At 40.1% G+C, this 16717-nt stretch overlaps 1 protein-coding gene across 3 annotated transcripts in view; it reads left to right on the top strand.

Moving 5' to 3' along the window:
• LOC124269231 (myogenesis-regulating glycosidase-like) overlaps window positions 1-16717 on the top strand; it is a 121841-nt gene that overhangs the window by 80709 nt on the left and 24415 nt on the right. For 2 of the 3 annotated variants that reach the window (XM_046704247.1, XM_046704246.1), the window contains exons 2-4: window positions 4300-4743; window positions 5376-5708; window positions 9803-9829. In XM_046704247.1, the coding sequence (XP_046560203.1) occupies window positions 4315-4743; window positions 5376-5708; window positions 9803-9829 (789 nt within the window). In that variant the 5' untranslated portion in view covers window positions 4300-4314. The remainder of the gene's footprint in view (window positions 1-4299; window positions 4744-5375; window positions 5709-9802; window positions 9830-16717) is intronic. The other variant, XM_046704248.1, reaches the window with a different exon arrangement.

The raw sequence follows: 16717 nt of genomic DNA, 5'->3' as shown, positions 1-16717 counted from the left end.
ACAATATTCCAGATATATGGAGGCGGTCTGTAAATAATCGAGTCTGGACCAGACAAGCCTTTGCTTAACTGCATGAACATCGATCTACGTAATTGGGATATGATGACATGTGTCAATCATGGTACAAAACCGCAAAATGATAAAAATCTACAATCTGCAACTGTGAACTACGATGTAGTAGATGTCACTTCCAGTCAGGAATTGGCGTTGCAATCAAATTGAAACATTGTATCTGTTTATTGGAGTTGTCTGACAGCCTACTTCGAATCAGCGGCTTGTTTATGTTACGCAGGAGTAATATTCATCTTCCTGATCAGCATGGTGTTATCCGGTACTTGATTATTGTCGACACAGGGCTGTTTCAGCTGAATAAAAACCAAAGCTATCAATGTCTAGACATTGTCACATGACACGTCACATTAACGGGTAACTTAGGAAAAGGGGGTCTTGTTGCTATATATCGTGAAACTAATGGTGCAAACGGCGTTGAAGAGGAGCAAAACAAGAACATAAAACATATGTATTGTCCTCTGCCATGAATACATAACACTTCTTATCATCGTCAAAAATCCCAGGTATCTAATTGGCCAGCTGAAGTTTTAGAACACGATACAAGTTGAATGACAAATCTTTATGCTTAAGCGGCGTTTCGGTATAGATATACCGTTTTCAAGTTGAGTGGACGGGTATCACTGATGTTACGTGACTGTTGACGGGTATCACTGATGTTACGTGACTGTTGACGGGTATCACTGATGTTACGTGACTGTTGACGGGTATCACTGATGTCACGTGACTGTTGACGGATATCACTGATGTTACGTGACTGTTGACGGATATCACTGATGTTACGTGACTGTTGACGGATATCACTGATGTTACGTGACTGTTGACGGATATCACTGATGTTACGTGACTGTTGACGGATATCACTGCTGTTACGTGACTGTTGACGGATATCACTGCTGTTACGTGACTGTTGACGGATATCACTGATGTTACGTGACTGTTGACGGATATAACTGATGTTACGTGACTGTTGACGGGTATCACTGATGTTACGTGACTGTTGACGGGTATCACTGATGTTACGTGACTGTTGACGGGTATCACTGATGTTACGTGACTGTTGACGGGTATCACTGATGTTACGTGACTGATGACGGGTATCACTGATGTCACGTGACTGTTGACGGATATCACTGATGTTACGTGACTGATGACGGGTATCACTGATGTCACGTGACTGTTGACGGGTATAACTGATGTCACGTGACTGTTGAGGTCTCAGCTGAAACTGCACTTACAGTGAGCTTGCTGATCGTCGGACTGACTGACTGACTGAGTTTGGTTTTACGCCGCTTTAAGTAATATTCCAGCAATATAACGGCGGGGGGACACCAGAAATGGGCTCCACTCATTGTACCCATGTGGAGATTGGAACCCGGGTCTTCGGCGTGACGAGCCAACGCTTTAACCACTAGACTACCCCACCGCCCCTTGATCGTCGGACACAACATTTAACTGGCACACAAAAATACTTCACTTAACTCAATTCTGTTAAGATCTGATGATGACACAGACGGTACACGTACATACGTCGGTGGCTGGTGGAATTCAGGGTTCTAACGCTAGTATCTCGACCTCCATGGCAGAGTACAAATACTGATGGCTGGGGCTAACACTGGAGACTTCGATACGGGAAGTATCCTTTTAATCCTATAAAGTATCACAAGGGTAGAGACACTGAGGTACACATGATTATCGTTTCTTCAAGTGTGGCTACAAGCGATAGCATTTATTCACGGCAAAGGACAATAAATGTTTTTTATGTTCTTGGTTTGTTACTCTTTAGCGTCGTTTGCTCCATTAGTTTCACGATATTGAGCACATACTGACAGACATAAACATTTTCCGTTTTTTTCTCAGTGAAATAAGTACATACTATTTGGATCAGTGCAGTTTTGCACCAATCATCCAATAACATATTGGACCCGTGAAGATCCGCTCTAGAATTGGTCTTCAGTAACCTATTGGGTGGTCAGGCTCGCTGACTTGGTTGACACATGTCATCGTATCCCAACAGCGTAGATCGGTGCTCACGCTGTTGATCACTGGATTGTCTGGAGAGCGATGTTAAACAACAAACAAACGAATAGTAAATATGAAAAAACCAGTGGACCTATAACAGTTGACGTTGGCTCATGATCAAGGCTACCAGCCTCGATTTCGTTTTTGTGCACTTGAGATAAATGGTGGATACGCATAAACTGATTGAACTAGATAACCTGAGTGATGATCGTAATACTTCATGGGACTGGTAATTGGTTCGAACGTAGTTCCCCTTTAAGGTGGAGCTTGCAGGGTTATTCTTGTACACCTCATGGGTAATCGTATCGAGCGTAGTTCCCCTTTAAGGTGGAGCTTGCAGGGTCATTCTTGTACACCTCATGGGTAATCCTATCGAGCGTAGCTCTCCTTTAAGGTGGAGCTTGCGGGGTCATTCTTGTACATCTCATGGGTAATCGTATCGAGCGTAGTTCCCCTTTAAGGTGGAGCTTGCAGGGTCATTCTTGTACACCTCATGGGTAATCGTATCGAGCGTAGTTCCCCTTTAAGGTGGAGCTTGCGGGGTCATTCTTGTACACATCATGGGTAATCGTATCGAGCGTAGTTCCCCTTTAAGGTGGAGCTTGCGGGGTCATTCTTGTACACCTCATGGGTAATCGTGTGAATGAAACACTAGATCAAGGAGGGTACTCCTACCCGTAAGGCAGGTTTGAGAAACAGGTACTTCTAAGCCAGACCTAAGAATGTTGTTAACTGTTGTGTGTTGTATAAACATGGACTTAGGAGGTCAAATTGAGTTGACCGTTCTTTCCAAAAGTAAAATGACATTTTCATAATGTGGTATGAAGACCTTCAGCATTACACACGCTGAAACGATTTCATTGTGCCGTGACACTCTTTAGTACGTATATTTGTATTTTTTTATCCAATATTGTTTACGTCAGTGTCTGACTATTATTATAAACATTATGTTTTTTTCGATAGGATGTTTTCTCTGTATTGTTCGGTCCTCTTCTTTAATATGTCAAACGTTTCTGAAAGTATGCTATTCAAATTTAAATAAACCTATGTATGTCCTGCGGAAAAAAGCGGCGTCATCGTCCTTGAACGTATTTGTTTACTTTTTAACAATGTACAGTGAATTTCTATATTCATATAAAATTTAAATATAATCAGTTATTACTTTTAGTTTGCCGACAAATGTCTAATAATGGCAATTATTATTATTGTTTGGTAAGTCCATGTGTAAAAGCAAACAATATAGATTAGTTGATGATAACGGGGCATTGTCCAGGTCAGCTATTACTTCACGTCAACTGTTACTGTCGTATCATATACAGTCTAGGCGAGGACGGTCTTACCAAAACGGCGTAAAACAGAATCAGATGACATCAGACTAAAAAAGGATTGGGTTAGCGAGAAAAAGCTTAATTTCATTTCACACTTGCTTCAAATTCCGTGGTTGTCACGTGATCAGGGATTTCACTGAAGTAGTAAAAATAACTTGACGCCATGATTTCACTGGACTACTATAAGTATTTGCCAAATGCACTTACTGGAAAACCACTCGCCTCTATAAAGAAACGTACCACAGCCCTTCTTTGAACGCGGAGGTGAAACAATTGATTCAATAATAATAAAACATGTCCAGTATAAACTCAATCAACCATCGGCCTTGAATCTCATCAATTGCTGTGTCACCATTGTGTTTTGCTTCGGAAATATTAGTGTGTTGAACCCTTCGAGTTTCTTACCTCAAATATCTCACATAGTTCTGAAGTCCAACGCGTGAATCCATCTGAAAGCGACTTAAAAAGGGACACTGTTAAAATGTTACAAGTTGACATTAATACGAAAACTAAATATCCTCAGAAGATGTTTTCTGGTTATGCGCTGACAGACTTTGTTTGTTCTACTTATGCACAAGTGTTCTGTGACAGGGTACAAGGAATGACGGTGTTCTACTTGAGAGTCTAGGAGCATACATATCAACTCTTTGGGATTGTTCTCGCATATTGAAAAACGGAAATCACTTTCATTATCTTGGAAACTTCTTTTTGCACCTTTTTAAATTTTGTATCGTTGGAATATCGTATTTTAAATTTCGACATTTATTCTGACAAAGCCAATTTTAGTGATAGAGCATTTCTTCTTTCTAGTTTGAGGAATGAGGAAATTTAAATTCAACTTTTGATCATTCTAAATGAAAGGTTACTTTCTTTATTTCAGGGCAGAAACGGAGCGATGACCAACGACAAGACTGCATCCCAGGGTGCATCACTTCCGGAACTCCCATCAACCCCCACCGGAAGTTCCACGTCCGACCTCCAGCTTACAGTCGAAGTTGACATTGAACAGTATGGCGACCATCGGTCGTACCCATCCTCTCCACTGTCCGACCTGCCTCCCTCCCCTCCCCTCTCAGACCTGCCCCCATCACCCCCTCTGTCAGAGTCCCCGGAAAAGGAAAGACGCCAGTCTACATCTTCCATCGCCGGCATCAGCGCAGACATCAGCGACACCCCGCGGCTGTACGAGTGCCTCTCCGACGAGGAGATCGAAGAGAACTACCTCGGTAACATCGCACCACATCATCGCCGTCGGCACGGGGTTGTCAATTGTCCAAGTCCTATTTCATCTGATGGAGCTGACAGTGGCCAAACCTCCCCCGAGGTACCTTCTTTAGAATCCCCGTAGTTCGAATTTATTATGCAATTATACAAGTCAACGCTACAGAATAATCAAATTTCTTTGGGTTTAAAATGGAAATCTGTTTTCTTCTGATCCTTGTCAGTACTTATATAATGTCAATCACTACTGCATCTTTGTCACATACAATCAAGTGACCATCTGGAGCACCATAGTGTCCCTTTATCAAACCTTCATATATTACCGGCTGCATCTTATAAATGTCAGATGAACATATTAACAAAAGGTACATAGAATGCGGTAATACATGTAAATATAGGCACAGAGGTGCTTCACGTCTTTTCAGTTGATGCATTATGAGATATACACATATATTAACAAGAGTATTTTAAGCACGCCGAAGATTTATTTTGATTACACAGAGATATGTACAAATACACCATGATAGATCATTATCACGTCAAACATACAAAGTCAAGGTTACGATATCAATTATACACCCCTTATACAAATAGAAGCCCAATAAAATGTGTTAGCTAAGCAATATATGTATCCCATCTACATAAACATCTGTTCACACAGAAACGCTTAACAGACAGTGCGTAAAGTAAGATAATTGGCGAACGTTGTCATCCAGTGGTTCTGTGTTTTCCCAGGAGCATGTTGAGGATGAAGGACCCGAGTTTGGGCTGAGACGGAGCAAGCTAGCCAAGCCGAATACTAAACGATCCCGAGGGGAGAACGGGGTGTACCCTAAAAGGGTGAGGATGTCTGTGGAGGAGCCACGCCCTGAGGAAATACGGGGAGGAAGGGAAGGGAGAAGAGGGTCCACGGAATCTAACGACACTGGGGCATCGTACAGCAATAGCCTCGCTGCGCATGTCAGGAAGGACTCGATCGCCATTGGTTTAGATAAACTGAATGGCTTCCCATTCCGGAAGAAGTCCCTTTTGGGTTTCATGAATCTTCCTCTGCCATCTAAAGCCAAGGTGAGTTTCAGCCGCTCCTACGATTAACAATAATTCAACGAGTTCCGAAAACAGAATCCGAAACACTTTAGTGTTTAGTGTAATGTTCAATGTGATGTTCAGTGTGCAGTTCAGTGTGGTGTGTGATGTATTGTGTGATGTGTGATGTTTAGTGTGGTGTGTGATGTTCAGTGTGATGTGTCATGTATAGTGTGATGTGTGATGTGTGATGTATAGTGTGATGTGTGATGTTTAGTGTGATGTGTGATGTTTAGTGTTTAGTGTGATGTGTGATGTGTGATGTTCAGTGTGATGTGTGATGTTCAGTGTGATGTTTAGAGTGATGTTCAGTGTGATGTTCAGTGATGTGTTCAGTGTGATGTGTGATGTTTAGTGTGATGTATAGTGTGATGTGTGATGTTCAGTGTGATGTTCAGTGTGATGTTTAGTGTGATGTGTGATGTTTAGTGTGATGTGTGATGTTTAGTGTGATGTGTCATGTATAGTGTGATGTGTGATGTTTAGTGTGATGTTTAGTGTGATGTGTGATGTTTAGTGTGATGTGTCATGTATAGTGTGATGTGTGATGTTTAGTGTGATGTTTAGTGTGATGTGTGATGTTTGGTGTGATGTGTGATGTTTAGTTTGATGTGTCATGTATAGTGTGATGTGTGATGTTAAGTGTGATGTGTGATGTTCCCGTGTGATGTTTAGTGTGATGTGTCATGTATAGTGTGATGTGTGATGTTTAGTGTGATGTGTGATGTTCAGTGTGATGTTCAGTGTGATGTGTCATGTATAGTGTGATGTGTGATGTGTGATGTATAGTGTGATGTGTGATGTTTAGTGTGATGTGTGATGTTTAGTGTGATGTGTGATGTTTAGTGTGATGTTTAGTGTGATGTGTGATGTTTAGTGTGATGTGTGATGTTTAGTGTGATGTGTGATGTTTAGTGTGATGTGTGATGTTTAGTGTGATGTGTGATGTTTAGTGTGATGTTCAGTGTGATGTGTGATGTTTAGTGTGATGTGTGATGTGTGATGTGTGATGTTTAGTGTGATGTGTGAGGTTCAGTGTGATGTATAGTATGATGTGTGATGTTGAGTGTGATGTTAAGTGTGATGTGTGATGTGTGATGTTCAGTGTGATGTGTCATGTATAGTGTGATGTGTGATGCTTAGTGTGATGCTTAGTGTGATGTGTGATGTTTAGTGTGATGTGTTATGTTCAGTGTGATGTGTGATGTGTAGTGTGATGTTCAGTGTGATGTGTGATGTTTAGTGCGATGTTCAGTGTGATGTGTGATGTTTAGTGTGATGTTTAGTGTGATGTGTGATGTTTAGTGTGATGTGTGATGTTTAGTGTGATGTGTGAGGTCCAGTGTAATGTTTAGTGTGATGTTCAGTGTGATGTTGAGTGTGATGTGTGATGTTTAGTGTGATGTATAGTATGATGTGTGATGTTGAGTGTGATGTTGAGTGTGATGTTAAGTGTGATGTGTGATGTTTAGTGTGATGTGTGATGTTTAGTGTGATGTGTGATGTTGAGTGTGATGTGTCATGTATAGTGTGATGTTTAGTGTGATGTTTAGTGTGATGTGTGATGTTGAGTGTGATGTGTGATGTTCAGTGTGATGTGTGATGTTTAGTGTGATGTGTGATGTTTAGTGTGATGTTCAGTGTGATGTGTGATGTTCAGTGTGATGTGTCATATATAGTGTGATGTGTGATGTTTAGTGTGATGTGTGATGTTTAGTGTGATGTGTGATGTTTAGTGTGATGTGTGATGTTCAGTGTGATGTGTGATGTATAGTGTGATGTGTGATGTTTAGTGTGATGTGTGATGTTCAGTGTGATGTGTGATGTTTAGTGTGATGTATAGTGTGATGTGTGATGTTTAGTGTGATGTGTGATGTTTAGTGTGATGTGTGATGTTTAGTGTGATGTGTGATGTTCAGTGTGATGTGTGATGTATAGTGTGATGTGTGATGTTTAGGGTGATGTGTGATGTTCAGTGTGATGTTTAGTGTGATGTTCAGTGTGATGTGTGATGTTTAGTGTGATGTATAGTGTGATGTGTGATGTTTAGTGTGATGTGTGATGTTCAGTGTGATGTTTAGTGTAATGTTCAGTGTGATGTTCAGTGTGATGTGTGATGTTTAGTGTGATGTTCAGTGTGATGTTTAGTGTGATGTTCAGTGTGATGTTCAGTGTGATGTGTGATGTTCAGTGTGATGTGTGATGTTTAGTGTGATGTGTGATGTTTGGTGTGATGTGTGATGTTTAGTGTGATGTATAGTGTGATGTGTGATGTGATGTGTGATGTTCAGTGTGATGTTTAGTGTGATGTGTGATGTTCAGTGTGATGTTTAGTGTGATGTTCAGTGTGATGTTCAGTGTGATGTGTGATGTTTAGTGTGATGTGTGATGTTTATTGTGATGTGTGATGTTTAGTGTGATGTTTATTGTGATGTGTGATGTTCAGTGTGATGTTTAGTGTGATGTTCAGTGTGATGTGTGATGTTTAGTGTGATGTATAGTGTGATGTGTGATGTGATGTGTGATGTTCAGTGTGATGTGTGATGTTTATTGTGATATGTGATGTTTAGTGTGATGTTCAGTGTGATGTTTATTGTGATGTTTGATGTGTGATGTTTAATGTGATGTGTGATGTTTAATGTGATGTTTAGTGTGATGTGTGATGTTTAGTGTGATGTGTGATGTTTAATGTAATGTGTGATGTTTAGTGTGATGTGTGATGTTTAATGTGATGTGTGATGTTCAGTGTGATGTGTGATGTTCAGTGTGATGTTCAGTGTGATGTGTGTTTTGTCATCGTTGTGACTTTTCATTTTTATGTCTGTCTAAATATTTTCATTTTCATCAGCGCCTTTATCAATTCTTTCTTGACATTAACAGTAACAATGAAATGTTCGTGTCAGGTTAACTCTGGTTAGCGTCATCAGTGCCTTCATGGATACCGCCTAAGATTTTATGATGAAAATGAAATGTCAAAATCACTAACATATATCTATATGAGCTGACATTTCTGGGATTACCTTTTTCAAAACATTGTACTTTAAAATATTGCTTAGTGTTTCTGTTTCTAGTCTCAATGCAAAACATTGCCAGTAGTATCTGTTGACAGAGTCCTTCTTGAAGTGGTGGTGTTGTTGTCGTACCAGACAGCTGTTCTCTGCTTCAAGCACGTCAGCTTCATACCAGTATAGCCAACCTTTTACACGCCTTCCTCTGCTATATATTAACAACAGCAGATCTTAATCAGGATTTGATCATACTCGATACCATGAAAGCTCGTCCATTCTGTAATACAGTGAAAATGTAACTAGTGAGCGATTGTTCGAGACAAGAGGAGTTCGAGTGTGAATAATAGACAATAGTACCGACGCAGTTACGCGTAAGGTAGCTATGTAGAAATTAAATAATCCTTCATTCTGTTGTTACATTTCAGGAAGTGAAGCCATATTTAGTAATGGTTCTTTTGGTGTTAAGATAATAATACCAGATTGACATTGATTTCACTCTACAGGATCATGCTTGGTTTTGAAAGTACAATTCCGTGTTCGAACCTTATTTGCTACGTCGTATCCGCTCTCACGAAAAACTTGATATGGCATCTGTAGATAAGCATAATATTGATTTGTGCCACTAGAATGATATTCCAAATCTTCTATACAGTTTCAACCTACAATTTTCTCGCTTTGTTGGTGTTACTCTTTGTTGTATGTGTCATGGTATCTTGAGAAGAAGCTGTGTTCGAGGTCGCGCACATTAAAAGTGCGTGGATACGTTTTTGTTTCAAACTAATTTAAAACAACACTTCAACTTGGTCAGTCTGTAAAAATGTCCAGTCCAACCGCCACAATTACTTGTGGTTTTCTTACAACATGTACTGGACACGGAACTCTTTTATATTTTATGAAACGATGACTCTACTCGGACTATATTGTTGTTCCACAGCCAATATCGTCACACATAGCAGGTGAAAATGTGTTATTGGAAGGATTTGTATAGCACCAAGATAGGTATCATAAAACTATTATTGTTGTACAAACTCATATATTTGATTTCTTAAATCTCACTGTTTCCAACAGTTCCAATCAAAGAACGGCGTTCTCCCAGTAAGTGTTCATCTTCCTCTCTGGCTTATATCTGTTTTCCCTCCCAGCTGCTTTGAATTTAGAATGTGTTTAGTCTATGCTTCCGTCAAACGCGTAGTCCAATTTATATTTGCTGATGTTTGATAAAATATTATAATCTCAGTGCTTTTGGTAAACTGGTCTTTTAATTCCATCACTGAAATAACATTCCTCCCTTTGTCTACATGTATTTTCTCACTGAAACTCATTAGAGAGGGACGCTTTGGGGTAGCCTAGTGGTGAAAGCGCTCAATCGTCACGCCTATGGACCGGGTTTGATTCGCAAATAAGTAACGTGTGCTAAGCCCATTTACGGAGTCTATATTTTACTCGACTATTGTTAAAAACGGCAGAAAATCAAACTCACTCACTCAAAAAGATATTGTCTGGATGTTGTCCAATGTGCTACAATGCTTTGGTCCAGGGTCTGCTGGTCGTGCATTCTAACCTAATGTTTTACCAGACTCCCATCTACCACCCGCTTTCGAGGGTGTTCAGACCCCTTGAAACAGCTGAAATAATGCTTAACGGAGTGACACGGAAATTTGGATTCTTTATATTCCTTAATACGTTTGTTACTGTACCTGGGAATGTTTTCATTGTCAGTAGCCCAGCTATAGCTTACTAACACAGCCTGTAATTTGACCTGAAAGTTCCCTGACCGTTTTGAGCTATTTTATTGGGGACTTTTTTCTATTTTTCAAATTAAAAACAATTTATTTTTCACACGCGGCATGTACTAAGTCGGGAACGTGCCATTACTGTTGTTGGAGACGCTGCTTAAATACTAATGTAAAGCTTCTCTAGTGATATACAGAGGGAGAAGAAGCCGTGGAATCTCCTGCAGTGTAAAGAGTTAACCACGACCACGATCCACCGGGAAGCCGCTTCAAAGGGCTTTCGCATGTTTCAAAATATTTTTGTAGCAGACTATCATGATGAAGGACATTGGGCAAGATCTTCTAGGGTTGCACCTGTAATCAATCAGAAAATAGTCAGGCGAACTAAATCCGGCCTCGTGAAGTAGGTTCCATTCCCAACAGGAAACAACAAGTGAGAAATAGTCCAGGACTCCGGAAATAGGCTTGACCACGTGTTGTAGACATTTTGAGATTCAAACAAGGACTTTCGGAGTGAACACTTTAACCACTAGGCTACCCCACTAACACCAAGATTTCCATGTAACACTTGCAGTACCTTACCGAAGCGGTGACACGTTAACGTGTGTCGTTATAGAACCCCGTGCTTGTCTCTGGTGTACACCCTTGTGTCCTCTGGCTGTGGCCCTTCAAGCATCAACAAAATGGCAAGCTTGCGTCACTTTTGGGCTTATTTCCCACAATCAGCTGACACGTCATCAGTCCTTGAAACGCTGTACACAAACTCAGCTAGAATATTGGTGATGGTGGCCTTAAACAACCGTCAAATGTCAATGTCAAGCCGAGATTGTTCCATGTTGTGGTGAATCATGTTACACGGTTGAAGTCGGTTGTCTGACGACTGTTGTAGAGGTCACTAGCACAAGTACAACCAGGGAACAACACAACGGACCTGTGAGAGGAAGTGTGTGCGTGCGTGTGTGTGTGTGTGTGTGTGTGTGTGTGTCTTCGTATGTGTGTGCGTGTGTGTGAATATATGTCTTCTCGTGTGTGTGTGTGTGTGTGAATACTAGTATATGTCTTCGTGTGTGTGTGTGTGTGTGTGTGTGTGCGTGCGTGCGTGCGTGCGTGTGTGTGGTATCTGTGGAACTTCGAGTACCATGTTTATCGTGATGTTGCGTTTAAAGTAACATCACTGCGTATAAGAAAATCGTCAGGAGACGCCATTTCACAGTTATCATTGGTATAGCATTTTCATGGCCATGATAGTTGTGTGACATTCATATTAGTTACTGAATGTTACCGGTCACGATATCATCTTACTGCTATCTATTAAATTAGTATTTATTCAATGCTATCTTTAATGTGCTATAATTCTATCCACGTTATCAACCAATGACAACGATAACAAATTCCTTCAACTTTGGCTTTAAGAGTTTTGACAGGGCCCTGCCAGTATCACTAAGAATACATTGAATGGTATAACCAATTATATACTTTGTGTAAAAGGTCTCGTAAAAGGATGCATTAATTTTCACATCATAAGGAATAATCTTAACTGAAACTGAATGATGTCATTGAAGAAAATACAATCGTAAAAAAACACGTACCGTTGTAGGTATCGTTGTTGAACCGCAGCACGGTATATCTCTCCGTGGACTACCACTGTAAGGGACGGTGGGGTAGCCTAGTGGTTAAAGCGTTCGCTCGTCACGCCGCAGACCTGGGTTCGATTCCCAACATTGTTATAATGCGTGAAGTCCATTTCTGGTGTCCCTCGCCGTGATATTGCTGGAATATTGCTTAAAAACTAAACTCACTGACCACTGTAAAACGGGTTTTCCGGGCCGGGCCAAGACCGCCAACGATATCAGTGGCTACTCCATAGTGGACAACCATGGCTACATGTTATTGATGCTGTAAACCGACACTAGTCCCGACTTGCAGCAGCGGGTACACACTCATCCTTGTACATGGCTGTACGTAAGTGCAATAACCCTGAACGCGACGTTTAAAGGTCAAATGCAACGTAAAACACAACTTTGCAGATTCTGATACCTTTCGGTATGGACTTACAGATACAAATCATCAAAATGCAAATTGAACTGATCAAGTTGAAAAAAAACGCGATGAAAAAAACGATTCACTAAATTCACCCCAGCGCTTCGGGTGAAAAGTAGTTTCAACAGCTGTGCTGCGCTCATAGCACATGCGCAGTGAAATAGGTTCGCGCAGCGGGATGTCCGGCTTATAAGGTCGTGAGTAGGAGTAGTCTAATCAAAACGAATAGTAGATAATCTACTCATTACATAAAAGAACCTTGTTAGGATCTAGATCTACTCAGCTATGTGTCAACCAGTGAGGCGTTCGACATTTCAAGACGGAAAACCTTCGCTGGCGGTGAATACTCGGTGAAGGCTTTGATGTGAGCTATTTTTCTAATGTTTTGTTGATATTTCACAGGCGCGAGCTTTTTATATGTTATGACAGTAGATTACCGATTTAACTGTTTGTATAATTTCATTTGTCTATTTCACCACACGTTCTTCTTACCGAGTCACTTTCTCAGTTCGATACTTAAAAGCAATGTCATTATTTAGCGTTGACAGAATTTCTAACTTTGATATAGATATGTCGTTGTCACAGACAAAACTCAATGTCTTGTTTTATTGACACCTGTGTGTCTGTCTGTCTGTCTGTCTGCTAATGGCAATATTCAATACACAACTGCGATCACTGACCACATGTAATTGGAACTAACACCAATCAGGCTATACACTAGAAACAAAACGCATTGATTTATGGTCCGAGTTCGGTCTCTGTCACATTATGTAATTACACAGACAGGCAGGTGTGATACTTGTACACATGACATGTTATGATGTCTGTTGATTGCAAAATGTTATATGCAAAAAATGAGCATGTGTTTACAAAACCCAACATCTCTGTATACACACACACAATGAGTCGTGAGGGCATCTGCAAATGAACCATCCATTACACTCGAGTGCTCACCCACCCGCTCTGACTGGGTTCGGTATCCTGGCTGCTTCGTTTCGAGGGAAGTAATCCCAAGTACAAAATATTGCACTTTTGATTTGCGATTGTACGCTTATAATTTTGTTTATATGTATTTTCATAATCAGCAATGTATATTATATGTCATGAATAAGTGATAATTGTGTTTTAATTATGTTTGATTTTTTTGTTGCATGTGACCTTTAACCTCATTTGAAATGTAACATATGTTATATTTGGGATTTCACTTTCTTAGTAAAGTACAAATTCTAGTACTTTTGTTGGGTTGAATCAGCCACCGCAACTTCCACAGAAATGGAAGTCGGACAACTGGTAGTCTAGGTTGCAGACTTTGTGTACCCCTCTGATAAGTGTAAATTAGCACGGCTCCCATGGCCGAAAGCTATGATTACACAGTGACATTTAGAAAGTGGTCAAATGTAACATATGTTATATTTGGGATAACACTTTCTTAGTAAAATTTGAAATCACCTCAAGAATAGTACCGCATGCTGATATGACAATGCAGCACCATAAAACACCCTCATTGTATCTACACGACAGCCATCACAGATGTCTGCTTAGGTAATATCGATGTTATACAGTTACTGTGTATTAATACTTTGAACAGACTAATTTGCAAAGTAGTTGAGCCAGTACTAATCGATAAGGAACGTTACAATAGAAATGTTCTTATCTCTGAATACAACGGGCACTCTTTGTCCGGAAACCTGCCTTCCGGACGAGTACACAAATAGAAAGTAACATTATTCATAGTTGGTAATCGGGACACTTGATAACCCGAACATTGGGTAGTTTGGGCGATCTCTCTGGGAACAGCGCCAGTTCGTTTCATTGTATTCGTCTGTCGGGCACGGGTGGCCCAATCGCGATGAAGAGATTACTCCCTCAGACAAGCCAGGATCCTATGACACATAGTTCAGTTCCCAAATGATGATGATTGTGTACCTTGGCCTGCATCACCCACAAAGCTGTGTTTACAATTCTCCAACCGCTTCTTCCGATTTTACATTAATCTGTCACCTGACTAACTAAATCCTTTTCAAAGTGGCGATAATCCCGAAAAATCAGGACATACCTTTTTCTCCAACACCTGGTATCATTGCTAATTTTCATTTAAATAATGTACTCTGCTGTTTTACCATTTACATCACATGGAATCTGTTTCTGGGGATAGTCAAGGCTGGGTATTCTTCCGCACTGAAGTTTTCATTTTACTCATTTTTCTGTCTCTCCCCCTCAAAAGAATCAGTACTCATTTCCTTGACTCTTCTCCCTTAAAAGACATCAGTACATTTTTTCTAGACGTATATGACTCAAGGTTTGAAGTTAGCCCATCCCGACACTTAATACAATGAGACCCGGAGTCTGCGCGCGCCGACTTCGCCCAACTCTTTGTTGGCCGAATGTGTGTCGGCGTCACCAGCTGTCACCTGATAGCTGTGGACTGTGAGCAGACGACAAACACGACAAATCACTGACGTAACCGCTACCCAGTCATTAACACACACCCTCCTCCGTTATAACACCCCTTCCCAGCCCTCGTTATTACGTGATGCGCGGTAGTAATTCGAAACAATACCAAACAGTTTTTATACTACAATCTCATTTCAATTATTCCACCGAAATTATTCATGTCGAAAGCAGTTATCTCCCGTGGATATATGTGAAACTGGGCTGATGAATCAGATCGACTTGAAGCAGGAAACGAATCCTGCCGCAACTCGACAAAAGACCATGCTGTGATGCTTATTTAATGTGGACAATCCCTGGTCGGTGATGGCGTGAAGGTTGGGTTAAGATGGTTAAATGGGGTGACCCCAGACCAGCGTCAAGATGAGGGGGGAATATCAAGAGGTTCATGTGCCGGACCGGAGGGTAAATATTACCGTTTCTTTGTTACTAGGCTAGCGGTCACGCTGTTGTGACCATGAACGCGTGACCGAATCCATGTTTGTTTGGGATAGGGAATACCCTAGTAACGGTCTTTACACTGTGTCTTGCTATAGATACGACTGGTCGTAATAGTATGTCGAGGAATATCGACAGGGACCATTCTTAGTGATCGTGTGATGAGGAAATAGGAACATCAGACATATATTGTACAGCGTAGACACACCGATTGTTTCTCCTGATGAAAATTATACATCATGTACATATTTTGCACGGAAGTGTACTTGATGCAGAAGTAGTTTAAACTTAGATATCCCTGGAAGTTAAGTATGATTCTGAGTTGTTGTACTGTACTGTACATATTACTCACCATATTATAATACACTGTTATCGTACTGTACATATTACTCACCATATTATAATACACTGTTATCGTACTGTACACCTTACTCACCATATTATAATACACTGTTATGGTACTGTACATATTACTCACCATATTATAATACACTGTTATCGCTCTGTACATATTACTCACCATATATAACACACTGTTATCGTACCGTACAGTACATATTACTCACCATATTATAATACACTGTTATCGTACTGTACATAATACTCACCATATTACAATACACTGTTATCGTACTGTGCATATTACTCACCATATTATAATACACTGTTATCGTACTGTACATAATACTCACCATATGACAATACACTGTTATCGTACTGTGCATATTACTAACCATATTATAATACACTGCTATCGTCCTGAACATATTACTCACCATTTTACAATACACTGTTATCGTACTGTACATATTACTCACCATATAATAATACACTGTTATCGTACTGTACATATTACTCACCATATTATAATACACTGTTATCGTACTGTACAGATTTGTCACCATATAATAATACACTGTCATCGTACTGTACATAATACTCATCATATTATAATACACTGTTATCGTACTGTACATATTACTCACCATATAATAATACACTGTTATCGTACTGTACATATTACTCACCATATTATAATACACTGTTATCGTACTGTACATATTTGTCACCATATAATAATACACTGTTATCGTACTGTACATAATACTCATCATATTACAATACACTGTTATCGTACTGTACATATTACTCACCATATTATAATACACTGTTATCGCACTGTACATATTACTCACCATATTATAATACACGGTTATCGTACTGTACATATTACTCACCATATTATAATACACTGTTATCGTACTAAAAAATATTACTCACCATATTATAATACACTATTATCGTACTGTACATATTACTC

The sequence above is a fragment of the Haliotis rubra genome, unplaced genomic scaffold (assembly GCF_003918875.1).
Source record: "Haliotis rubra isolate DU_JTF1 unplaced genomic scaffold, ASM391887v1 Scf143, whole genome shotgun sequence".
Lineage (NCBI taxonomy): Eukaryota > Metazoa > Mollusca > Gastropoda > Lepetellida > Haliotidae > Haliotis > Haliotis rubra.
This window is presented reverse-complemented; position numbering and strand designations above follow the sequence as displayed.